Below are 23,250 nucleotides of genomic sequence, written 5' to 3' on the forward strand. Positions count from 1 at the left end.
ATGTGGAAAAAAAAAAAAGAAGGAAAAGAAGAGAATTTTATGCACGTATGGGCTTTGGTTCTCACCATCCCGCACGTTTCAGATCCAATGAGGACAGTTGTTCTTTTTTTCTTTTTCTTTTTTGAATTTTTGTTCTTGTTACCTGGCTGAGCCAGCACCGCTGGTGAAAGCTGCATGCCGGTTGCATGCATCGCATAGACCGCAGGTGTGCCTGAGCAGGAGAGAAACCGTTATACGCGAAGGCACTGTTAACGTGTGCATACATGCTTGCGTGTATGGAATAATATCCGCATGCCGTCTGTCACCACGGCACCCCACTCGCAGCTACGGTGCTGTGTGTTCCGTCGCCCTGCAGAGAGGTGACCCGCATTGCATTCCCGCTTGTTATTATTATTTCTTTTGTTGTTGTTGTTGTTTTTTCCTTTTCGCCCTCTATCTCCTACTGTCGTTGATCACCCACCCTGCGTGGCCACGGAAGCGACATACGCACGCCGTAGGGAAGCAGCTTAAACCACCCACACAAGCACACAGAACCCCCACTGGAAGGATATTTCATCACGACTACGCGGCTGGGCAGAATGGGGAAGAAGGCGGAGCAGAAGAAGAAGGAAAAGATCTTGGAGGACAAGACATTTGGACTCAAAAACAAAAACCGCAGCTCCAAGGTGCAGTCCTACATCCAGTCTGTCTCTAAGAGCGTGAATCAGGGAAACCCAAATGAGCGCAAGCGCACAGATGAGCTGGATGCAAAGCGGAAGGCCCGGGAGGAGAAGCGGGCCTTTGAGGCAGAGATGGCAAAACTCTTTAAGGACGTAGGTGGGCCGGGCAAACCCGTCACACACGGGCCACTGGAGGAGGGCGACGCGGAGGACGCCGACAGGAACCTTGGCTGTGCTCCGGAGGACTACCTGTTCCGGCCCGAGGACTTTGAAGAGGTGCAGCACGATGAGCGCCGATTAGAGGAGAAGCTTGAGGCGGAGCGGGAGGCGCTGAAGGACCGCACCGACCTCACACCCGTGACAGAGGAGAGTTTTCAGGCCTGGAAGGCAGCGAAGCGGGTGCAGGCAGCCGAGCTGGAGGCGGTGCGGGTGCGCAAGGCGAAGGCAGGCGAGGGCAAACTGCGCGGCTGGGACCTGTGGCAGATGGACAAGGAGCTCTTCGTTGACGACGACGACGCGGATGAGGAGTACGAGCGGGAGGAGAGTGTGGATGACGACAACGACGAAGAGGCAGCCTACGACCTTTCATGACGCGCCCGTGGCCTCTGCAACGACGTAGGAAGAGAGTAACAAAGGCGAGGAGCGAGAGAGAAGGCTCCGTGAGAAGTAAACAACAACAGTAACAATTGCGAGAAGGGGGAAACAAACAAGCAAACAAACAGAGAGCGAGAGAGGCCTGAAAACAACGTTACGAAGGAAGAAGTTGTGGTTGAAACGGAGGAGGAGGAGGAGGAGTGAGACCGCGTCGAGGAAGGCACTCACACACGCAGCGGCAGAGCTGCAGGGAACTCTCTCCCCACGCATATGGCGGTGAGACGTGCTGATGTAGTTGCGTTGCGTGTGGTTTTCTTTGGTTTGTGGTGTTTCGTTTACTTGGGAGGAGTGTTTTTATTCAGCGACACCACCTCGCATGTGTGCCGAGGGGAAACGGTGGGAACCATAATAAAGTAGTGGGGAGGAGGGCGAAGAGGAGGCCAAGTGCGAGCAGCACCACCAGTGGGGTGGGGAGGATGGGACCTTTGCTCTTTTCCCTTTTACGGTTGGTTTATCTTTTTCGTTCTCATGTCCCTTTGCGTTCCCTTTTGTTATCTCCTTCATTGCACTGTCAACTCGAATCGCAATACGTTTTGCTGTTGTTTTTCTTTTTCTTTTGTGCCCCGTTTATTTATGTTGTTTTTTGGTTGTTGTTTTCCGTGTGTTGCCGTCACTGTCGCTGTGGCGGCTGACACTCCCGGCCCTGCAGCCTCTGGGGCGGGGCGTAAGCGTGTGTGGAAGTGTGTTACCCGTTTGTTTTTTGTTTTTTTTTTTCTCTCTCTCTCTCTTTATTTCTCTCTTCGCGTGCGTCGGGGTTGTGGTGCGCCGCTGCCGTCGAGGCAGTGTGACCGCGCGCCGTAGTTTTGGATAGTTTACGCCCAACAGGCAAACGAAAGGGTAAGAACAAGAGCATCAGAATAAAAAGAAACAATATATATACATACACACATATATATATATATATACAGCCAGCCAGAGGCGAAAGGCAAAGGCACACGAGGATTATTATTATTATTTAGTTTTTTTTTTACGGGGGGAAGAAACAAAGAGAAAGCAAAAGCCAAACAATAACAGAAAGAGTACGAAGGATGCGGCTCCGTTCCTTTTTGCTGCGGTACTACCCACCAGGGATCACGCTGGAGTACGAGACCTCCTTAGGGGAGGTCCGGGAGAAGACGATAGATCTCCTAACCCTCACAGTGACGACAAACTTAGAGCGTCTTGCGGCGGAGATTATTAAGGAGGAGCCACTACTCTCTGAGAAGTATGCACCACAGCTTCTATCGTACCTGCGGCGTCTCGTGGAAAAGTTAAAGGTGGGGCACAACAGGAAGGAGAAATTTGTGCTCTTTAAGACGCTGCGGGGACACATGTTGCCCTTGACGAACTGCGCCTTTAATAAGGGCGGGGACTCCTTCATCACTGGCAGCTACGATCGCACCTGCAAGGTGTGGGACACAGCCACTGGAAACGAAATTGTTTCGTTGGAAGGTCATCGCAATGTAGTGTACTCAGTCTCATTTAACAACCCCTATGGGAATCGTGTGGCCACAGGCAGTTTTGATAGAACGTGCAAGATATGGGATGCGGCTACAGGGCAGTGTTACCATACACTAGCGGGTCATATGGCGGAGGTGGTCTGCATGAGTTTTAATTCGCAGAGTACGCTGCTTTCATCAGGGTCTATGGACTACACAGCGAAGGTGTGGGACCTGGAGACGGGGCATGAGACATACTCCCTCCTTGGACACACCGCAGAGATAGTCTCACTCAACTTCAACATAAAAGGTAATTTAATTCTCACAGGTAGCTTTGACACAAATGCCAAACTGTGGGATGTGCGCACCGGCAAGTGCACCCACACGCTAAATGCACACCGAGCTGAAATCTCCTCCACGCAGTTTGACTACACCGGCAACCTCTGCGTCACTGGATGCATTGACCGCTCTTGCAAATTGTGGGACGTTGGCTCCGGGCGATGTGTGTCGACGCTGCGGGGTCACACAGACGAGATCCTTGACGTGGCCTTTAACACGACGGGGTCACTCATTGCGACAGCTAGCGCAGATGCTACGGTGCGTGTGTACGACACCGCGACCTGCAACTGCATCGCAACTCTGCTAGGTCACGAGGGCGAAATCTCAAAGGTGCAGTTCAACCCGCAGGGGACGAAAATCATCTCCGCCTCAAACGATAAATCATGCCGCCTGTGGAATGTGGAGACTGGAGAACTTCTGCAGTGCCTTGTGGGGCACAAGGATGAGATATTCTCCTGTGCATTCAACTACGAGGGAGATACCATCTTGACGGGCTCAAAGGACAATACGTGCGGTATCTGGAAGAGTCAACCTAGCTAGCCCGTTTTCCGCAACGACTTATTATGCGCCTCCACACAGGCCCAGAAAGAGAGAGAGAGAGAGAAAGAGAAAGAGAGAATTTGCGTTTGTGTGGCGTATCCACTGACTGCGTATTTGAGATGCTGCTGGTGCTATAGTGAACGCCTCGCATCATGCAGCGAGGAGGTGGGGAGGTTATAAATGATGACGGTAACGCAAAAGGAAACAAAAAGCAAAGACAAAATCGAAATACAAAAGAAGGAACGAAGAATCAAAGGCAACGGCCCTTTTCCCTTGTTTATCGGTCACTTGGAAAACGTTTATTTATTTATCTGCATATATATATATATATATATATATATATATGCTATGTGTAGCTGCGATCTTCCCCCATCATTCTGAGCGATCATGTAGGGTTTTTTTTTACCTTTCCTCTTCTTCCTCTGTAGCCGGAGGCGGACGAAGTGGTGGGGGGCGGAAGACTGCACAGGAGATAGATAGAGAGAGAGAGGAGGGAGAGAGGCAGAGACAGAGAGAGAGAGAGAGAGCACGCGAGTGGGTGGGAGATAAAATACAGTTAAGTGATGGGGGGAAGGGGGGGGAAACACCGTCGATGCAGTGGCAGTTCACGGCGTCAGTATGCACAACATACATGCGCACGGCTGCATACATGCGGGCGATGGTGTACACTGGAGGAGGAGGAGGAGGAGGGACAAACATACAACGCTATGAACGGAAGAATTAGGAGGGAAGCGGACGGCAACGAATGATCAAAGTGTCGCTGTGAATGATGGTGATGGCGAGACAGGGGGATCTGCGGTGGGCAGAGGGGACAGCAGGTGGGAACAAGATGTGTTAGAAACGAATGGAAGCAAGATCCGTGTTTTCTTTATATTCCATGTATGTATGTATGAAGATAAAAATGAACCTTTTTTGCCTCTTGTTGGTTTTGCTGTTCAAGCACCCCACATTTATTGGCTTGTTTTTTTTTTGTTTTATTATTATTATTATTAGTTTTCTTTTCTTTTTTTATGATCGTTTTGTTTGTTTGTTTGTTTGTTTTCGCACCTCCGTGGCGCGGTCTCTTCGAGTATGCCTGGTGGTGTTTGTGCCGCTGTCGCCGCCAAGATGTGCGTGTCAGTGTGCAAAGCTTGTGGCGGTGAGGGGACGGCGGTGGGTATTTGGTGTAGTTATGCATGCGTGGCGCCTTGCCTCTGCCACTGTGAGGCCTGTGAAGTCGTCTGCGCTGCGCCCACGTAACACCCGCACCCGCATGCCCCTGTGGCCCGCGGCGATAAACGCCTCTTCACTCCTTCCTCCTCTCCTCCCAAACCACTGGACTGTGGTGATGATGAAGTGGAAAACGACTCCGCCCCTTTTCGACGCCTATACAACCGAGGTGAAGTTATTAATTAAGCAAAATGAACAAAACAAAGTGACTTTGGATGTTTTATTTTGTTGTTGTTGTTTTGTCCTTTTCTCCCTCTTCATTTGGTAGGTGCCTGAGTCGCCCTTTCTCGGCGTGTGGTGGGGGAACAATTCGGGTGCGCTGACGACTGGGAGACGAGAGAAGCTATACGGCGGAAAAATGAGGAGCTGGAAGCGTGGTTACCATTCCGGCCTCCTGCCCTTGCGGCATCGGGGGTTTACGTTCGGTGTGGAGCTGATTCCGCCGCGGCGGCCGTCGCTTACTTCATCCTTTGCGGACGCTGTCGCGTTGGTCTCTCCACACCGGCCCGCGTACTACACATTGCCCATGAAGGCGCCGTACTTTGCCGCCTCGGGACGTAGTGGATTGCAGAGTGCCGTGGATCATGTGCAGCAAGCGGGTGGGCGCGTCATTCTCACCGTGACAACGACGATGAGTGCCGATGAGGACAACGGCGCGGCAGCCACATGCGAGGGGGTGAGGCGTATTCTTCAGGACTTTTTGGTGGTGCGAGGGGGTGAGGCGCTGCTGCTGCTTCGCGGAGATGATGCAGTGCGACGGAACGGGGAACGAGAGTCTGCCGCGGTGCGGGAGCGACAAGGCGGTTTCCAAGACAGTGTCCAGCTGCTACAGTTTGCGACCAGCGAGGCGAGGGTGCTAACAGAGGCGCCGGTCTCGCTGTTCTCCAGCGGATACCCCCAAGGCCATCCAATGGATCGCGTCTGGGGCCGTGACTCTCACGCCTCTCTGGCGTTTCTTGACAAACTTGCCGGCGGCATGAACGATCTGAGCGCGGATGTCGCGGTGGCGCAACCGCCCCGTGGCTGGAACGCCGCGTGTGTGGAGGTGCGCAAGCTGCTTTACCAGGTGGAGCTGGCACTTTCCCTGCGTGAGGTGTCCTCGTCCTTGCCGCGCGACGCGGCGCAGCGGGGGGTGGAGACACTGGTGCGTAAAAAAATTTTACAGCACGGGGTTCGCGGGGTTATCACGCAAACTCTGACAGATGCCGCGGAGTTTATTGCGTACGTGGACGACACCCACCGTGAGCTCCGCCGCGCCGGTGCGGGTGCCTTGGTGGAGGCGGTGACGTTCTTTCCCGGCATCCTGGCGCCACTCACGGCGCAGGAGTACACACGTCTGCTGCTGATTACCAAAACGATACCCAGCGCCGTGGTGCAGCAGGGGCTACGCGCCTACCGTGACGGTCTGAGGGCGGCAGCGGCAGCAGCCCCGCAGTTGGGAACCTCCGATGAAAGGCGGGTTGAGACGTTGATGGACGCAAAGGCGGTGCTGGAGCGGACGTTTCACGCAACGCTGGAGGAGGAGACCATGGCGTTGTGTCGCACAGTCTTCAGCGCCGGTCACCGGTGCCTTCACTTTTCCGTTTTTAGGAACAGCAACCTGCCCTCCCTGCTGCAACTGCTCGATCGTCTCCGCGGGGAGGAGGGCGACGGCGGCACCGCGTCTTCTGCAATGCCCAGCCCTCCTCTTTTTTCCCTTTTGTAGCGTGCGACGTGCACGCAGCACGTGGTTCGGGTGTTTGCAGTTGCCCCGTTGCCATTTCCCGGGGGTTGTGGGTCATGACTTCCATCCACCGATGTCTTAGCGTCTTGTTTGTTTGTTTGTTTTTGGGGGGGTGGGGGGTTCTCAGGAGGCGGGGTGACTTTTTTTCTTTTTGTCGCAAGCCCTCGCACGGGTGCCCACGCATGCATACGAATGCTCTCCACATAAACTGGGAGAGAGAGAGGGAGAGACCAAAGCCAAAAAGAGAGAGTGCGTGTGAAGTACCCACCTCCACTGCGTCTGTGTGTACGGGTGTAGAAGGGAGACGCGAAGGGTCCCTTTGCGCTTTGGCCCCGTCAGCCCTCCGCTTTGACCTCGTTTTTTCTTCTCCCTCATACCCCACACCGGAAAAGAAGGTGGCTGCCATACATACCCGCACACCTACGCACGCAGAGGGCGAAGAAGAAAGAGCGCGAGCAAACGAAAGAGAAAAGAAAACTTCCCACGGCAGTTTAGGGAAGAGGAGCAAGACGAGATCACCGCAAAAGGGAAGAAACGGGATTTGCTTGTACTCCGCACGTACATCGCGACAAGTATGCGTGGACACCAACACCTCGGCGACCCTGGGCTCACGCAGAACCAGGGCAACCTGCTGGGCGACCGCCCCTGCGTACGGCAGAGCCGCCTCTACCGTGAGCACGTTGGCGGGAACACCATGAAAGAGCTCATGGGGCAGGAGGGGCTGAAGTGGGACACCACCTGCACGCAGGGCGTCTATGCCGGTGGGAAGGTGTTTGACCACAACGACAAGCCCCGCACGCAGGTCGTAGCAGAGGACGCCAGCAGCAGCAACAAGAGCGACATCGACCTCGGCAACGCCACGGGGACAGACGCAGAGGTTGTGATTGCAATGGAAACGGAAGATGACCGAACAAGCGCCACCCAGGCGCCCACCCAGGCACCCGCGCAGCCGCCGCAAGACCAGCAGCGGCAGTCGGTGACAGGGGCGGTGCCCGTAGCTGGCCGTGCGTTTCGCCCCGGTGCGGGGTACGCCAACCGACAGACGTACAACCTGTTCACCGGCGAGTAACAGCACCGGACAGAGGAGAGCGAGCGCAAAACAAAAAAAAAAGAGAGAGAGAAAGAGAGAGAAGAAAAAGAGATGCAGAATCAAAATAAGACAGAGGGTCTTTGTGTGTGTGTGTGACAAAACAAAAAAGCGAAGAGTGTTAGAAGCAGGACAGAAGGTAAAATAGAATTAAATGTTCAACGAAAAGAAGGAAGAGGGAGAAGGTGGTGGTGGCGGTGGAGAGGCTGAGGTCCTTTGACGGGGCGGAAGAAGCAGAAGGAGGGAGGAGGAAGGAGGTGGTTTTTCGAAGTGCAACGGACATGTTACGGCGAGCAGAAATAGTGATGCTGAAACTAGACGAAGATGAGCAGCTATGAAGGAAAAGCAAGACAAAAAACAAAAATGAAGCAAGGAGTGGGTGGGTAGTGAGATAAAATATGTATTCATTAAGAAGATGTTCAATCCCATTCCGTTTCTTTTTCATTGGCTCCGCGTCTGTACATGCTCACCCGCCTACGCATTCCCAGTTGCTTATTTGGTGGTACATGCACGCAGACGATATCTATGTATCTAACTGGGATGGATGGTCCGTGTCTCGGCAAGAGAGTGAGTGGCAAGGCGGCATTTGATTTGGTTCTCTGGGAGTCATATATATATATATAAATGTATATGTGTATTTATCTACATTTCCTTTTGGCCTTCGCATCGAGGCACGCGTCTGCACACACACACACACACACACACAGGCATGCAGCGGGAAAAGGGAGGGAGTGGGGAAGGTGGGGTTCTGTGGGAAGTGATGACGAGCAGAAGGCAGGGTGGGAAAGAAGGGGTGAAGCGGAGGGAGAGGTGACCGAAGTGTGCGTATCCCACAGAGCACTCCTCTTTATGATTCTCCGTACTGCCGCTGTTCTTGGACGCCGTTTCCACATGAAGAAATTGGGTCCTTTTTTTTTCCTCTCTACCCCTCTCCCCCCACACGCACACACCTGCGTGGACCGCCACAAGAGACAAATCAACCCAATGAAGACAAAACAAAAACGAAAACGTTTTTTTTTAAAATAACGTGGGAAAAGTAGGACGCAGAGGGAGAAAAGTGCGGCACGATTGGGGGGTGCTTCTTGGGGGGTGGGGAGGGGGAGGGGGGAGTGGAACTGATAGAAAGGCTGCATTGCCCCGGTTTTGGTGAATTCGCTTCTTTTCCTTTTTTTTTTTTTTTAATTATTATTACCCCTCTTGTGTGTATTTGTGTGTCTGTGCAGCAATTTATATAAAATCCATACCTTCCGGGTCTTCTGCTGTTCATACTGTGTGTGGTGTATATAAATGTGTGTCTGTGTGTGTGTGCGTGTCTACTCTGTGTGGGTTTGGGAGGGGCACATTTTTGTTTACCATCACAGATTCCAATACTGTTGTTTTCAGTTTGTTGTCATGTCCACTTCCATAATTTTGGCGTGTTTACACACCCGCTGAGAAGCGGAGGAGGAACTGTGGAGGGGAATTCATTTTATCTGTGGCTGCGTGGCGGGCAGCATGAAGGGAAGCAAATTTTTACTGTTACGGTGTGTTTGCTTCTTCACCATTTATTCCTTCCGATGTCGTCCTGCTGCATGTGTGTGTGTGAAAGAGAGAGAGTGAGCGCTCGCCGAGTTGTGGGCCGTCGCGCGTGGGTGCTTGGGATTTGTCGTGTGGGACTGCGTGTTCTCTGAGACAGCCTCCACCCCATCCAGTCACCCACCCCTCTCTACTCCGCAGCGTAGACACGTGCGTGCAGTTCTTGCTTCCCCTTTTCCCTTTGCCCTCCACATACGCAACACGCCCACCCGTTTTAATGACACGTCGAAGAAGACGGGCGAAGGTGGCTCCTGACAAACAGACAGCGGGGAGGAGGGAGAGCGTTGACGCATTCCTCCGGTGCCGTTGCTTGTGTGCGACCTTACCAGTAGCTCGGTGGCAACGGTGGCTGAGCGAGGGGTGTCGCTCCATGAGGTGGACAGGGAGGGGCCTCCACCATATGAACGCTGGTCTTTGGCAGACACATGCGAATACGCCACTTGAAGAAGGCGAGCGCTTGTGGATTCCTCCCTGCCACTCCGCTTATTGGGCGCGGACATAAAAACATACCTGTGCCTATGCGGTCTCTAAAAGAGAGATAACGACTGAGTGGGTTCAGTTTAAAGTCTGTGTACATGCGGGGGAGATAATTTGTGACTATTATTATTTTATATGTGTGTTTGTTTGTGCCTGTGTGGGAAAAGTGTGTCTGCGGCTTGCGAATTACTGCGTATTGTTTGGCTCTTGCTGCTGCTTTTTCCTTCTCCTTCTTATCCTCTAACTGCAACCCCTTCACGCACACACGCATGACATTGCACCCGAACACCTGCTACGCAGCCAACGCCTACACACGTTTCGCCCCATCTTTTTTTTTTTTTTTTTTTTTTTTACAGGGGGCATTGCACGGTTCAGCCGTCGTTGTTGTTGTGGCGGTACCGCTGCCCTCGACTGCCATGGGTGACGCAGAGAAGAGTGCGGTAGTGTACTGTGATGCGTTTATGCGTGCCGCCTTTGCGGAAGCGCGGAGGGCGCTTGCGGAGGGCGAAGTCCCGGTAGGTTGTGTTCTCGTTCCTGCCGAAGCGTCTTGCGCGGCCAACGCAGAGCGCCTGGACAGCAGTGACGGCCAGAGCGAGGCTTCCCTGGGGCACCTCATCGCGGCGCGTGGGCGCAATGCCACAAACAAGGCCCACCACGCCCTTGCCCACGCGGAATTTGTGGCGGTGAAGGCGCTCTTGCGCGACGCGGCTGCAAAGGGGCAGAAACCGCCCACAAGTCTTGCTGGGTATGTCCTGTACGTTGTGGTGGAGCCGTGTATCATGTGTGCCGCCATGCTCCTGTACAACCGCATCCGGAAGGTTTACTTTGGGTGCGCCAACCATCGCTTTGGCGGCAACGGCACCATACTTGCAGTGCATGCAGCGGCGTCCACCAGTGCCCCTGCCTACGAGAGCTGCGGTGGTCACCGAGCCGACGAGGCGGTGGCGTTGTTGCAGGAGTTTTACAGCCGCGAAAACAGTGCCGCACCTTCGCACAAGCGACGACGGAAGGTTTGATTTCGGATAACGTCATTCGGCGGTGAGGACGGCGCGGGCAAACATGCACACACAAAAGCACGTACTCCGAGTAAAAATACGTGAATACACGAGGCGGTAGATGTTGAGCAACCGTGTTTCTGTTCTGTCTGCGTCTGCCTTTCAGTGGCCATCGCACGTCCGGCCTTTATTTCTCTTTTTTTTCTTTTTGTCTGTATTGATTTCTCTACACTCGAGCCTCTGCATACACGCACACACATACCCTCCGCCGGAAGGTGGTAACGAGGGAAAAAGAGGAAAAAGGGGGGGTTTGAGGAAAGGGTGGGGGCTCTCCACGCGGTGTGTGAAAGTGCCTGTTATTGGTCTTTTTTTTTTCTTAGCGCTACTTGGCCTCGGTGGAGAGTGTTCTTGGTCATTTTCCCCCACAGTGTGTGTGCGGCGTGGCAGGATGGTGATTAATGCACTGGTGAGAGTCGTCCTGAAGTTGACCCTCCTCTTGGCGCTTCTTGGCTTCTTCTTTGGCACAGTGCGGCTGACGTGTTGTATGTCGTTTCTTGCCGTCAACCCGGAGGTGCCGGGGACGGTGCCGTTTTCCGACGACTACTGGAGCCAGGTGGATGTGTGCCTCAAACGCTACTAACGCGCCCTGGACATTGGGCTGAGAGTTTTTGCCTCACTTGGTGCAGGGTAGTCCAGAACCAGAGTACGTCAATGTCAAAGAGCTTGTTTATTATTATTTTTTTCTCTGCAGAGTTGTTGTGGCGGGGGCGGAACTCGTGCCGTACCCACGAACGATACCGGCATAAGGCGCAGGTGCAGTCGTGCCTCTCGTTGTGTAACAACGGATAAAATAAAAATAAAAAAGGAGCAGTGTGGCGGGGGGTGGATGGAGATGCATTTTTGTGGTTGCTTTGCCGGGAGCAATGGAGATGCACCCGCTCCGGTTGCGTTTTTTTTTTTTGACGTTGCCTCCGTGCGCGTCTTTGTTTGCATGACCCTCTGTTCTTTTTTTTTTGTTGTTGTTGTTTTCCCCCGTTCCGTTGTATTTGTGTGCCCTCCCCTTGCAGTGGAGCCAAGCAGAAGCAGCAAAGGCAAAGAGGGAAAGGTGTGAGATACCTGCTTCCCCGGCCATGTCGCGAGTGCGGGTGCTAAATCTTCCACGCGACTGCACGGAGGACCAGTTGCGGCGTCACCTGCTCGCCTCCCTTCCGCCCTCCGCGCCGCACTTAGAAATTACCGACTGCGTGATCAAGCGGTCGCATGCCAGCGGCAAGGGCAGGAGTGTGATTCGTATGGCCTTTGTGGGGTTTCGCAGCGCTTCCAGCGGGCACTTCATTGTGAGACACTTTGACAGCACGTACTTTGGAAGCGCGAAGCTGCGGGTGGAGGTGGCGAAGGGACTCGGTGACGTTGGACTGACGACGAACAAGCGGAAGAAAATGGAGGCAGCGGGCACAAGCGACGACGACAAAAATGCGAAGGGGGGTGGGAAGGCGTTGAAGCGCCCTCGCGACGAGGCGCAGCAGCCCACAGCGGCGGAGCATGAGGATGCGGGCGTCACGGCGACGGAGGAGGATCAGCAGCGCAGGAAAAAAGAACGCAAGGAGGAGTTTATCGCCGAGCGCATGAAGGTCACATCCTGCCCGACGTGGACCTCACAGGTGTTGGTGCCGGAGTCCGCCGCCGCCAACGACAACGACAACGACAACGACGACAACACACACACCGTGGAGGTTAGCGGCACCGACTACAATGCCGGGGAAGACGAGGTCGAGGACGCAGAGGAGGCGGAGCGACAGGCACTGGAGCGGCAACAGGCGCTGGGCGAAGTAAGCGACTTGGATTTTTTAGCTTCACTTGCGAATAAAGCGGGGGCCACCTGTGGCAACAGGACCTCGTGTAGGCAAGAAGGGGCAGTGGATGAAGCGGGTGGAAACGTGCATGAAGAGAGCACTGAGGAAAATGAGAAGAAGGGGGAGACGAGCGGAGAGCAACAGCGGCAGCTCTCTCGTGCAGATGACTCCCAAAAAAAGGATGAGGAGGAGGCCATAGTGCACGAGAGTCGTCGCATACGCCTTGGGAATATTCCGTACATCGCTACTGAAGATGACGTGAAGCAGTTTGCCTCCTCGCTTGTGGGTACTGTGGAGGCGGTCCACATTCCTCTGACCAAAGACACGCGGCAGAGCAAAGGCGCGGTATTTGTGAAGTTTGTGCGGGTGGAAGACGCTGTGCGGGCGCTTTCGTTGTGTCACGGTGCCGTATTTATGGGCAGACTGCTGCGCGTTAGCGCCGCTGCAGATGATCCGTACACGAAAAGGCTGGAGGGCCGCGCAGATGCGGGGGCAATGGCGGGCAACAGTGAATTTAAGCGTCAGAAGGAGCAGGAGCGTCGCAGTGAGACCGGTTCGGCGATGGTGTGGAACACAATGTACATGAATAGCCACACTGCGGTGGAGTCGGTGGCAAAGCGGCTTGGCGTAGCCGCGGGGGACGTCGTCTCCGTTCAGGCCCGGGGAGCCGCTGTACGTGCCGCCATCGCAGAGGCCTACCTGACAACGGAAATCCAGCGGGTGTTGAGTGATGAAGGGATCGATTTTGGCCTCTTGGAGAGCGCTCAGCAGAATCTGCTGAAGACGCGCAGCTACACAACCATCCTTGTGAAGAATATTCAGACAACCGACGCGGATGACGCCGCCGAGCTAAGTAAAATGTTTCTGCGCTACGGGTCACTGGAGGCTACGGCGTTCCCGTCCGCAGGCGGGTTTGCACTCTTCCGCTACACACACCAGCAAGATGCCCGTGTGGCTTTTCAGCGACTGTCATACAAATTGTTTAAAAACGCCCCGCTCTTTCTGGAGTGGGCGCCAATTGGCGCCATCGTGATTGGCGCCGACGACGAGGAGGAGAAGGTGAACTCCACCGGCACCAACGAAACTGCAGCGCGCGGCAAGGAGGTGGCAGAGGTCGAGGGGGAGGAGATGGAGCTACCAGGCAAAAATGCCGCCTTTGCCCCCGTCTTTACGCTCTTCATCACAAATATTCCCTTTACGTCAAAGGAGGAGGAGTTTTACGTGTTTTTGCTGGACACTTGCCCACGGCTTGCGAAGCTGCCTGAAAAATACATTGAGCGGTTGGCCTTTGAGCAAGATAAGGGACGCGCCTTCCTCACGCTGAAGGATCAGAGCACGTTTAAGTACGTGCAGCAGCGGCTGAATGGGAAGAGTTTTGCCCGGCGAACACTCGCGTGCGTGCCAAGCAAGCAGACCACTGCGATGCTCACGATGAAAACGGCGTCCTCCTCGGCAACGTTGGGTGTAGCGGCCACCGCCGGTCCAGTGGAGGAGGTGGAGGACTTCGCAAAGGCATCTGCCGTAGTGGCGCGTAGGGCGGCGGCAGCGCGTGGCGCCAGTCATGTGCCGCCCGGGTGTGACGCGCTCAAGTTGGTGGTCAAGAATGTGCCTTTCGAGGCCACAGAGAAAGACATCCGGGACCTTTTTTCTGCCTTCAGCGAGATTCGCAGCGTGCGGCTGCCGCGTAAAAGTCACCAGTTTTCCTCCCATCGTGAGAATAATCACCGTGGTTTTGCGTTTGTGGAGTTTCTCTCGGAGGAGGAGGCGAAGCGTGCCATGGAGACACTCAAAGCCACGCACCTTTACGGTAGGCATCTGGTGCTGCAGTACGCCAAACTTGACGGGCAGTAACGTTGTCTCTCTCTCTCTCTCTCTATTTCTCTTGTTATCTCGCTCCGTTTTTGTGTGGCCCCACTGCGCGTCTCCACGAGGGAGCCATGCTCGTGCCTGGCGTGCGCTGGATTTCTATCCTGCCGTTGTGGTTAGATGGATGAAGGGGGCAGTGGGAGGACGGAGATGTGGAAGGAAAGCAAGAAACGTAAATCTCCATTATATTATGATAAGCGTGTGTCCGATTAAGTGTGGTCTAATGTTTTGTTTTTGTTTTTGTTTTGCTGGTCGCGTTGTGGGTGGGTGTATGGGTGTGAGAGTACGGATTGCTAAACGCCCTCTGTCCGTTGTTTTTGTTAAGAGGGGGAGCGGTGGCAATTTTAGTGGTGAAAATCAAACCAACGGGAGAATAGAGGAACCGGACGAGTGCGCAAGTAGACCTTGCAGGACATATTTTGCTGTGAGCGAAGAAGAAGAAGAAAAAAAAAAGAAACACACATCAAAAAAGGGGGAAAAAAAAAGGTGGGGGGAGTGTGATGGATAACAATACGGTGGTGCTTTCGGTTGTGGAGGACCTCATCCACTGGCCGCTTCCTCCGGCGGATCCCGCAACGTTTGGGGTAGACGTGGTCCACCCCGACCCCGACGCACCATGGCCAGAGGAGGCGCCACTTACCGCGGGCGGCACAGAGGACCTTGACGAGGAACCACGCGAACGGCAACGGGCACGCTACGAGGCTGTGCTCCGCCTACCAGCGCTTGCCCAGGCGTTAGGGGCACAGTGGGCCAAGCTGGAGGTTGTCTCCTATTTGCTGCGCTGCATGGAGGAGGAGGATGCGGAGCTCAGTTTTGTTGCTGGCATGGCGCTCATAGAGTTTGCAACATCTTCGTTTAGTTTTCAGCCCCAGCAGGTGGGGTCATCGGCAGCGGTGGTGCCCGCCACACGCACAGCCGAGTTAGTCGTCGACCGTGGTCGGCCACTCTCAACCGAGAGCCTGCTACCCGTGATGGTTCGCATGGGGGCCTCCAACGACGCCGGTGTCCGCCGCTTCCTTGTGGAGGTGGTTATTCCAATGGTGTTTTTTGGCGTCCCCCTTGAGCGTCACATTGACCTCTGCGACTGGAAGCGGAAGTACCTCAAAGTGTCCCTCGACAGCGGTGACGGGGTGGAGGTGGGCGATGAGCCCAAACTTATCTTCGACGCACACGGCGGTGGCCGTGGTGGCAGTCCCACAGGCCAGAATAGGCGTGGGGGCAACAGTGGAAGATATCAGGGGGGAGGCAACAGGGCAGAGCTGCGGTGCTTCAGCGGGAGTAGCTGGGGCGGAGGCCTCGTCAGTTATTACGCGGGGCAGCATGTTAGCAGTGGCGCCACGGAAGTGTGGGACCCGTTTCAAATCAACCTCTACGCAAACCGTATGCGCAGTTTGGCCGCCACGTTCCTCCGTGATGTGGGCACAGACAATGCAGGGGCGGAGGGGCCCATGATGACCTCCAGCGGCAGTGTAATAGAGGCGCATGATTATACTAAAACCCCAGCTCGGCGTGAGGCATTTCAGGCTCGATGGATTCTTTTTGTGGGTCTCATGGAATCTATGCTAAGGTCCGAGTATGCCACCACAGTAAGCACCGCGGTGGATTGCATCAGCAACATATACTCCTGTATTGCGTGGTTTGAATGCATGGAGCGATGTCAGGGCGACCCTGCACCGCCTCCCTCAAGGCTCCTACGGACTACCGAAGAGCTCGTGACGTCTGTGTTTAAAACGACGCGAACACACGTTGCTCGTGCCACTCGCTGTGGGGCGGAGAGGCCTTGTGAAGATTTGATGATGCTTCTCTCTGAGCACCGCCTGATTATCACAAGAAACCCGGCGGCCGCTTCCACCGCCGCAGCGAATTATAGCTCCATCGCATTGGGATGTGGGGGACTTGGTGCGGAGGATAGAGAGGTGTGGGATTTATACCTAGGTGGCAGTGCCCCGGTCATGCATCGCATCGTGCGAATGAGTCTCTTGCGTTCGTTGCCGCATTTAATCGACTGGACACGCGGTGCGAGACAAGGCAAAGGCGAAGGACCTTCGGACTGGATGGAAGGATTGAGTTTCTTTGCTGTCTGCGATGTCTTTGCTCAGGCCATCGCCGTCGTCCCGACCCCTCCGTGCTTCGCCGCAGAACACAGTGGAAACGGGGGTGGTGACAGGGAGTACCACGGCGACCGCGCCTTGAAGACGAGGGGGGAACTTATAGAGGGGAACGAGAAGACCAAGAAGAAGGGTGCTGGTACCATGAATGGTGCACTGCCGCCGCTAGAGAGTGACGCGTGCCACGATTGCGGCGTCGCCGAGGCGGTCCTGGATGGTGTACAGCTCTTGCTGGACGAGCTGCTGCGGCCGCACACGATACAGGACTTCTTGCTGGGGAACAGGGGATGCACCTTACCTGTGACGCTGGCGGAAAAGGAGGAACGTATGTTGCGTTTATGCGGCCTTTACCGCGACTGCATCGTCGGGTTGGCGACGTTGCCCGCGTGGAAAACACGGTGGTTGACGACGCACCGCCTGCCGCAGCTCACAGCAGCACTTCTAGAAGTGGTACGTCGGGTTGGTGAACATGAGCCTAAAGACGGCCCTACGCTTGTGGAGATCTGCACCGAGTTTTTATTTGAGTTCCATCTGGGGCAGTGGTCTTCCGCCCCCAAGGGCGACGGAGCTCTGAAGGCACTCGTGCACGATGAGGAGGAGGAAGTGCGCTGCGTTGTGTCTGTGTCGGCGGCGGGTGTGTTTCGGGCGCTGGGGCAGGGTATGTTTTGCCTTTTGTTTCCCCGTGGTGTTGTTATTGATATGCGGCAGCAGCGTCGCGCGAACTCGTCGCAGGCACGTGAGGGCAGTGCGGCGAGGGGGTATCATGTGGATTCCACCAAATTGGAGATCATGGGAAGGAAAAGTGCAAGGAAGGAGACCCCTAAGCATGGGGCTCTGCTTTCCGTTCATAGTTTGATGCGGTCACTTCCAACATTGCTCGACACCGTGCTCTCGTGTTGCGCGCATGTCATGCGTGACCCGGAGGAGCGTGTGCGTTCGGGCGCCGCCGCCGGGCTCTCAGTGCTCGCGCGGACCTTGAGCGCCATGGTGGCAGCCTGTGACCTGCATGTGGAGGACCTTGGCAAGGGCACCTGGCTACACTATTTGGACAGCACCACCGTGTCCCTCATGACGCTACTCACCGATCGAAGCCCCACGGTGCAGATTGCGCTCGTATCGGAGTTGGCGGCCCTGCTTGTGAGCAGCACCGGAGAAACAGGGGGGCTTGCGGCGGCCATCGGTGGCCACAGAAGCGATGAAGCGGCGCAAGTGCGGAAGGAGGCTCTTGTTGTCTGCCTAAAGAGCCTTTCACGTCATGAGGTCTGGCGCTACCGTGAGCGCTACGCCATGCTTCTATCGGAGATGTGTGTGAAGTTTTTGGCGCCCAACTCCCTGGCCGCGGTGGAGGCCGCCTCGCTGTCGCTGGGCAGGGTGCACAGCCTTGAGGACGGCCTGCGTGAGAACAGCGTCGCGGCTGGCCGTCCAAGCGGTGTAGTGGTCGCCGAAGACGGCGTCAGCCCGCTTCACGGCTTTGCGAAGGAGGAGCTGCTGCCGCTGCTGGTGGATGTCCTTTTTGACAAGGTGAAGGCGGTGCGGGATCACGCGCTGGAGTCGCTGGAGAAGATGTGCGCCCAACTCTCCGCTGCGCGCTCGCAGCTGCAGGCGTCCGCGTCGAGCAGCAGCGGCGGTGGATGGCAAAACTCCCTCCACTACTCACAGCATCAGCAGCAAGGCGACGATGACGACGTCTTTGTCAATGACACCTTGTGGCCACTTATTGTGAATTCGCCCAGGGCAATGGCGACGTATCTTAGCCGCAGCTCACTGCTTCGCATCGCGGTGCGTCTCGGCGTCGACAAGAAGTCTATTCTCCTTCCACTCCTCGATCAGCTGGGCCACGATGCGGTGCTAAACGTGCGGCTTGTCGTCGCAAAGGAGTTGTACGGCATTCTGGCTGCCTCTGCCAGCCCCGCCTCACGTGCCTCCAAGGTCGTCTTTACGGAGCAGGAAAAGAATGGGGTGGTGCTGCAGCTCCTGCGGCTTCTGGTGGAAGACAAATCCGCTGACGTCCGCGATGAGGCCGCCAAGGCCTTGCAAATCTGCTTTTGACCACATCATGCCTCCATCTATTTATCTACCTATCTATGTGTACGTACATGAGTGTGTCTGTGCTGCTTCTCCGGGTTGCTATCACCCCGGTGTTTGAGCTAGATCTCCGTTCCGTTTGCTGCTCTTGCAATCTGCTGTTTTCCCATTGCCTGTCTTTGTCAGGAGCATCCTACACGATCTCTTGCCGCGCGTACCTTTCTTTCCGTGGGGTTCAGTATCATCATCAAGTTTCTGTGTATTGGTATTGGTGTAGCTAGCTACATAACTTTCTTTCCGCCTCTTCTGTCTTGTTTCGGCGCGATGGGGGGTCCACCTTCCTCCCACCGTAGCACACCCACACAGGTAGTGGGGAGGAGAAAAGTCATTGGCGTTCCGCGCCTTCCCACACAGTCCACACCAGACGCACAGGATATATACATACATGAGCACAGCGAGTCAAGAGGAAGACGTGTTGGTGAACGCACCAGAGAGGCCGCAGACTGACGCCATCGAGGACGCAAGGGATACGGTGAAACATGGCGAAGAGGGCGGTGGCAGCAGCAGCACGTTTTGCAATGGGCCGACGCCGCCTCATCTAGAAGAGGCGATGTGCATGACGGCAGAGGCGTTGGCCGCGGCCGAGGCGCAGAGGGAGAAACTGCATTTGCATCAAGTGCGGCAGAGCGTCCTCGAGCAGGAGGTGGCGGCGCTGCGCTCGGGACTGAAGAACCTCGTCCAGGGACCGGGGCAGCACACCTCGCAGCAAGCATATGAGGTGGAAATGAAACTGCGAACTGTAGAAGCCGCAGCGCAGGGGCACTGTGCGGCAGGGACGGAGGGGGAACTGCGGCCCCCTGAAGAGTCATCTGAGGTGTTGTACCGCTCAATCAGCAGCTGTGATTCTCTTCTGCAGCTGCTGCAGGAGCGTGTGACTCGGCTTGAGAGCAGGCAGAAGGTGATGGAGGGCCACGCCGACAAAGAGTTTAACGAGAAGATGGAGAAGCACATGAAGAGTATCGCCGAAACGCATGTGCGGCGTGTTCTCCGCGAAGAGCAACAAGAAGGGCCGAATAATGACACTGTGAACACAGCCACACAAGAGTCGACGGCTGCAACTGGGTCGCTGGATACCCGCAGTCTTCGTGTGGATATCAACGAGCTTCGTCAGGACCTTCACAGCTGCATTGTGGAGATGGAGAAGGTGATGGATCAGCAGCAACGCCTGGTCGCCCGTCTGCACAGCTGCATGAGCACCGTGCAGCGACACCAAACCGAAATTGTGGGGCTCTCCGAGCAGCAGAAGATGTCGATTGGGTTCTACATGGAGCGCCTTGAGACACAGCAGGCCACAGCGATGGCGCGGCAGGAAAAGCAGCTGGCCGCCAAGCTTGAGTTGCTGCAGGAGAAGATGGTGTTGGAGGTGAGACGCATGCATGAGCTTGAGGAGGACGTGATAGTGCGTGCCGACCAGCAGCGACTGAGTGAGGTGACCGTGGCGCTAGATCTGTTGCGGAACGAGCTGCGCATTGCTGTTGAGAGGCAACGTGGGGAGATGAAGTCGGCACTTGAGCAGATTTCCGAGATGGAACGCCGCGTGGAGCGAGATGGGGTGTCACAGATGGGGAGTGAGATAGCGCGGCAAATTGAAGCCGCGCAACAGGCGCAAGACGCTGCCACCAATGCAACGCAGCGGTTGCTGCAGAGCACCCAAGAGGATCTCCAACGCATGCAGAATGGTTTGAACGATAACGCCGTGCTGATGCAAGAGCAGAGCAGGCGGCTGCAAGAGTCGCTAGAAACTCGACTCACTGACGAGGCCCATCGGCTCAAGGCATTTACAAGTGACGCCACACTGCGACTGCAGCAGCAGGTTGAGGAGGAAGTGCAGCGCTTTATGCATATCACAGAGCAGGAGTCCTTGGCGTCCATGCAGCAGGAGATTCATCGTGTCAATATCGCTCTGCGGGCTTTGGAGGAGGAACAGTGGGCACTGCATGGGATGATGCTTAACTTGTCGGTGCCCTCCAGAATGATTGCAAGTCTCGATCATCGCATGAATGTCCTGCAGGAAGATGTTAGAAGTCTGTATGCCAAGCTAGAGAATATCCAAAGCGCTGGATCTCCCGCACTATCGCAGCAGTTACTTGCCAAGCAGCAGCGAATGCTTCAGGAGGACCTACTAGAGGTTAAGTCCAGGCTGCGTCGCTGCGAGAAATGCTGCAGCGACAGCGAGGCAGCATTACGTAACCAGGAGGCGAGTGTGTCGCATTCCTTCCGCAGCAGTAAGTTTCCCCACATTTCGGTGACGCAGCCGATCACGCCGAAGCAGGAATTGCTGACGACCTCGTCACGCAAACTGGGGCAAGCGGGCGACGTTGCCGCAGGAGTCACCCCGTAGCCCAGGCACGCTCTACGGGCTTAACCACAGCGGACTGACCAAAGCCACATTGGATTGATACCCTCCCCGGTACCGCGTCGTAAGATCCTGTCGCCGGGGTGTTCGAGTGATTGCGGGGAGGGGAGAGAGAGGGTGTTGTGGTGCCCCTTCGTCGCTGTATCCTCCCGCCCGCCTTGTAGGAAGTGAGGAGGACGTTGTCTGTAGCGACGGAGGCAGCTTGAGCGGCGCCCTCACGTGTGAGGAGAACTGTGGAGGTTGCTGTTGATGGTGGTGGTGTTTTGTTTTGTTTGGTTTTTTCTCTCTCTCCCTACCCCTCTCTGTGTATCGTTATTTGCTCTTTTTGCGTTGTCACGCCCGCATTGTAGTCTGCCTGTGTGTACTTGTGTGTGTGTGTGTGTGTGTGTGTGAGGGGGGGGGGGGGACGTCATGGACATCCGCCGTGCTTTTTTTTTGTTCGCCTGCCTCTGCGCCGCTTCTCTGCTCTTCTCCGCCCTCACGTTGGCCTGCGTGCAGCCAACTAACCAACCCCACATAGACACACTTCCGCGGCGGGGCACTGCGGCGACACACACGTACGGGGTCGCTCACACCTTGTCTCACGTGCACGGAGCGTTAGCCAAAGCAAGTGGCGGGGGGAAGCAATATATATATATATATATATAGGTAACTGCGAAGAGCAAGAGGAACAGAGCACCGCAGGGCGAGAAAAGGAAGAGGGACGAAGAAGCCCTTCGCATGCTACGCCTGCGTTGCACCTTGGGGGCCTCCTTTGTGGCGCTCCAGCGCGAGGCCCTCGTGCGCCGCCATGGCCGATGCTCGATGCGGCCGGTGGGGTACGCCCTTCTCGTCCCCAACCGCATGCTTCACCAGGCTGCGCCGCTTCTCTCCGCGTTAGCGACCCAGCGCCGGTGGGTGCGTACCCGCGGGGATCGCTCCGGTGAAGAGAGCAGCGCTGATGGCAGCAAGCAGGAGGGTGCGGAGCACGCAAAGGCCAAAGGCGCTCAAGGTGAAGGGGGCGAGAAGACAGGGAAAAAGACCACTGGATTTCGGGCTCATTTGGAGGGGCTAAGGGAGGACTACGTGCGGTTTCCCGACATTTACAATAGTGCCAATGCTCTGAACTTCATCCTCTTCACAGTTTTCTGTCTTTGTAGCACCGGCAGTAACGTGGAGGAAAAGTGGTGGCTGGATAATTGGGGCGTTGATGCCCGGTTCGCGCCGCTTGCATGGGGGCTGCACTCTCTCCTAATGAACAACTTTCTCTCCATGACATTCGCCATGATGCTTTTACACACCATGTGCCACAGCGTGCTACCAACGTTAGGCTCACGTGGCCTCACGATGTACTGCGCCATAACGGCTGTGGCATCTGGTTTTCTCATGTGGGCGTATAATTACATGATGAGCAACACAACAGAAAAGCAATTTGGGCCGTGGGACATTGTGGCGGCGTTGTTTGTGATGCAGTACCTGCACCAGGGATTCTCGCCGGTGTGCATTCTCAACAGCTTCAACGGATGGGTGCGCTACGCCTGCTGGGTGGGGGCTGTATGCATTCTATACTTTGACTGGCAGCCCACCGTGGCGGGCACGATTGTGGGCCTGGCACTCTGCAAAGGGCATCCCAAGTTCCGCGTGACCGGTCCTGTTAGCTGAACGACACACTTAATGTTTTTCTTTTCTTCTTCTTTCGTGCCAGAAGGTGGAACACACGTGCGCACACACCCAAAACAAAAATAACTGAAAAAAATGAAAAAAAAAGATGTGGGGGGAAGGGAACACGTGAAGCATAACTGTAATGAGAGACAAGCAAAGCAAAGCAGAAAAAAAAAAAAAAGTGGATGCCAAGTGGTGTGAAGTAAACAGAGGGGCGGTAGAGAGGCTCGTCCCTTGTTATCGCCGCCACCACAAGACCGCTGTTTTACCTGTTGTTTTGGGATGAAGCAAGAAGAAAAAGAAAGAAAAAGTCACCTTGACGTGCCATGCTTTCTCCTCCTCCTCTCGTGTGGCCTATGCCCGCGGTGCACGGCGGTGGGGGATGGGCCGTCGTGTGTGTGTGTGTGTGTGCACCTGCGTGTGTGATGTCTTGCGTTTGCGTGTGTGTTGACTGGAGCATTATGCTTTCGTTACCCCTGTTATTATTATTATTACTACTGCGACTACAAACTAAGCTAACGTAACACGACAGAAGTAAGCAACGAAGGCAATCGACGTGCCTGCAGGCATGCAGATGACATTGCGTCCCTCGGTCACCATCTCTGCGTTTGTGTGTGTGTGTGTGTGTGTGTGTGTGTGTGTGTGTGCGTCGTACGTGGGAGTAC

General features: G+C 55.3%; 9 protein-coding genes across 9 annotated transcripts, besides 33 other annotated features; all 9 read left to right on the top strand.

The window, feature by feature from the left end:
* The first annotated feature begins 5 nt into the window (after nt 1-5).
* Nucleotides 6-35: a sequence feature (A-rich).
* Nucleotides 36-97: 62 nt separating this feature from the next.
* Nucleotides 98-140: a microsatellite.
* Nucleotides 141-381: 241 nt separating this feature from the next.
* Nucleotides 382-419: a microsatellite.
* Nucleotides 420-578: 159 nt separating this feature from the next.
* Nucleotides 579-1,250, top strand: TraAM80_01803 (uncharacterized protein; the record flags this gene model as incomplete). Its single annotated transcript, XM_029378831.1, has 1 exon — nt 579-1,250. The coding sequence occupies one exon, from the start codon at nt 579-581 to the stop codon at nt 1,248-1,250; it is 672 nt and encodes a 223-aa protein (XP_029241274.1).
* A 109-nt stretch (nt 1,251-1,359) lies between these two features.
* Nucleotides 1,360-1,380: a microsatellite.
* Nucleotides 1,381-1,435: 55 nt separating this feature from the next.
* Nucleotides 1,436-1,458: a microsatellite.
* Nucleotides 1,459-2,005: 547 nt separating this feature from the next.
* Nucleotides 2,006-2,027: a microsatellite.
* Nucleotides 2,027-2,053: a microsatellite.
* Nucleotides 2,054-2,183: 130 nt separating this feature from the next.
* Nucleotides 2,184-2,218: a microsatellite.
* A 123-nt stretch (nt 2,219-2,341) lies between these two features.
* On the top strand, nt 2,342-3,610 carry TraAM80_01804 (WD domain-containing protein; the record flags this gene model as incomplete). The annotated part of the gene is made up of 1 exon (XM_029378832.1): nt 2,342-3,610. The coding sequence occupies one exon, from the start codon at nt 2,342-2,344 to the stop codon at nt 3,608-3,610; it is 1,269 nt and encodes a 422-aa protein (XP_029241275.1).
* Nucleotides 3,611-3,653: 43 nt separating this feature from the next.
* Nucleotides 3,654-3,688: a microsatellite.
* Nucleotides 3,689-3,812: 124 nt separating this feature from the next.
* Nucleotides 3,813-3,846: a sequence feature (A-rich).
* A 79-nt stretch (nt 3,847-3,925) lies between these two features.
* Nucleotides 3,926-3,955: a microsatellite.
* A 124-nt stretch (nt 3,956-4,079) lies between these two features.
* Nucleotides 4,080-4,137: a microsatellite.
* A 143-nt stretch (nt 4,138-4,280) lies between these two features.
* Nucleotides 4,281-4,300: a microsatellite.
* A 273-nt stretch (nt 4,301-4,573) lies between these two features.
* Nucleotides 4,574-4,625: a microsatellite.
* Nucleotides 4,626-4,652: a microsatellite.
* A 383-nt stretch (nt 4,653-5,035) lies between these two features.
* Nucleotides 5,036-5,062: a microsatellite.
* A 115-nt stretch (nt 5,063-5,177) lies between these two features.
* On the top strand, nt 5,178-6,524 carry TraAM80_01805 (uncharacterized protein; the record flags this gene model as incomplete). Its single annotated transcript, XM_029378833.1, has 1 exon — nt 5,178-6,524. The coding sequence occupies one exon, from the start codon at nt 5,178-5,180 to the stop codon at nt 6,522-6,524; it is 1,347 nt and encodes a 448-aa protein (XP_029241276.1).
* A 230-nt stretch (nt 6,525-6,754) lies between these two features.
* Nucleotides 6,755-6,792: a sequence feature (GA-rich).
* Nucleotides 6,793-6,980: 188 nt separating this feature from the next.
* Nucleotides 6,981-7,018: a sequence feature (GA-rich).
* Nucleotides 7,019-7,116: 98 nt separating this feature from the next.
* Nucleotides 7,117-7,611, top strand: TraAM80_01806 (uncharacterized protein; the record flags this gene model as incomplete). Its single annotated transcript, XM_029378834.1, has 1 exon — nt 7,117-7,611. One exon carries the CDS (start codon nt 7,117-7,119, stop codon nt 7,609-7,611), a length of 495 nt encoding a protein of 164 aa, XP_029241277.1.
* An 8-nt stretch (nt 7,612-7,619) lies between these two features.
* Nucleotides 7,620-7,684: a sequence feature (GA-rich).
* Nucleotides 7,685-8,237: 553 nt separating this feature from the next.
* Nucleotides 8,238-8,277: a microsatellite.
* Nucleotides 8,278-8,311: 34 nt separating this feature from the next.
* Nucleotides 8,312-8,335: a microsatellite.
* A 378-nt stretch (nt 8,336-8,713) lies between these two features.
* Nucleotides 8,714-8,737: a microsatellite.
* A 48-nt stretch (nt 8,738-8,785) lies between these two features.
* Nucleotides 8,786-8,809: a microsatellite.
* Nucleotides 8,810-8,898: 89 nt separating this feature from the next.
* Nucleotides 8,899-8,960: a microsatellite.
* A 1,049-nt stretch (nt 8,961-10,009) lies between these two features.
* Nucleotides 10,010-10,033: a microsatellite.
* Nucleotides 10,034-10,097: 64 nt separating this feature from the next.
* TraAM80_01807 (deaminase) lies at nt 10,098-10,697 on the top strand (the record flags this gene model as incomplete). The annotated part of the gene is made up of 1 exon (XM_029378835.1): nt 10,098-10,697. The coding sequence occupies one exon, from the start codon at nt 10,098-10,100 to the stop codon at nt 10,695-10,697; it is 600 nt and encodes a 199-aa protein (XP_029241278.1).
* A 979-nt stretch (nt 10,698-11,676) lies between these two features.
* Nucleotides 11,677-11,703: a microsatellite.
* Nucleotides 11,704-11,806: 103 nt separating this feature from the next.
* On the top strand, nt 11,807-14,380 carry TraAM80_01808 (uncharacterized protein; the record flags this gene model as incomplete). The annotated part of the gene is made up of 1 exon (XM_029378836.1): nt 11,807-14,380. One exon carries the CDS (start codon nt 11,807-11,809, stop codon nt 14,378-14,380), a length of 2,574 nt encoding a protein of 857 aa, XP_029241279.1.
* Nucleotides 14,381-14,385: 5 nt separating this feature from the next.
* Nucleotides 14,386-14,425: a microsatellite.
* A 400-nt stretch (nt 14,426-14,825) lies between these two features.
* Nucleotides 14,826-14,880: a sequence feature (GA-rich).
* Nucleotides 14,881-14,895: 15 nt separating this feature from the next.
* TraAM80_01809 (uncharacterized protein) lies at nt 14,896-18,552 on the top strand (the record flags this gene model as incomplete). The annotated part of the gene is made up of 1 exon (XM_029378837.1): nt 14,896-18,552. One exon carries the CDS (start codon nt 14,896-14,898, stop codon nt 18,550-18,552), a length of 3,657 nt encoding a protein of 1,218 aa, XP_029241280.1.
* Nucleotides 18,553-18,564: 12 nt separating this feature from the next.
* Nucleotides 18,565-18,589: a microsatellite.
* Nucleotides 18,590-18,973: 384 nt separating this feature from the next.
* On the top strand, nt 18,974-20,929 carry TraAM80_01810 (plectin-like protein; the record flags this gene model as incomplete). Its single annotated transcript, XM_029378838.1, has 1 exon — nt 18,974-20,929. The coding sequence occupies one exon, from the start codon at nt 18,974-18,976 to the stop codon at nt 20,927-20,929; it is 1,956 nt and encodes a 651-aa protein (XP_029241281.1).
* Nucleotides 20,930-21,310: 381 nt separating this feature from the next.
* Nucleotides 21,311-21,336: a microsatellite.
* A 234-nt stretch (nt 21,337-21,570) lies between these two features.
* Nucleotides 21,571-21,591: a microsatellite.
* Nucleotides 21,592-21,664: 73 nt separating this feature from the next.
* Nucleotides 21,665-22,585, top strand: TraAM80_01811 (uncharacterized protein; the record flags this gene model as incomplete). The annotated part of the gene is made up of 1 exon (XM_029378839.1): nt 21,665-22,585. One exon carries the CDS (start codon nt 21,665-21,667, stop codon nt 22,583-22,585), a length of 921 nt encoding a protein of 306 aa, XP_029241282.1.
* Nucleotides 22,586-22,977: 392 nt separating this feature from the next.
* Nucleotides 22,978-23,033: a microsatellite.
* A 161-nt stretch (nt 23,034-23,194) lies between these two features.
* Nucleotides 23,195-23,232: a microsatellite.
* The last annotated feature ends 18 nt before the right edge of the window (nt 23,233-23,250 follow it).

This window comes from Trypanosoma rangeli (assembly GCF_003719475.1).
Source record: "Trypanosoma rangeli strain AM80 chromosome Unknown Tra_15.4_contig_00038, whole genome shotgun sequence".
NCBI classification, from domain to species: Eukaryota; Euglenozoa; class Kinetoplastea; order Trypanosomatida; family Trypanosomatidae; genus Trypanosoma; species Trypanosoma rangeli.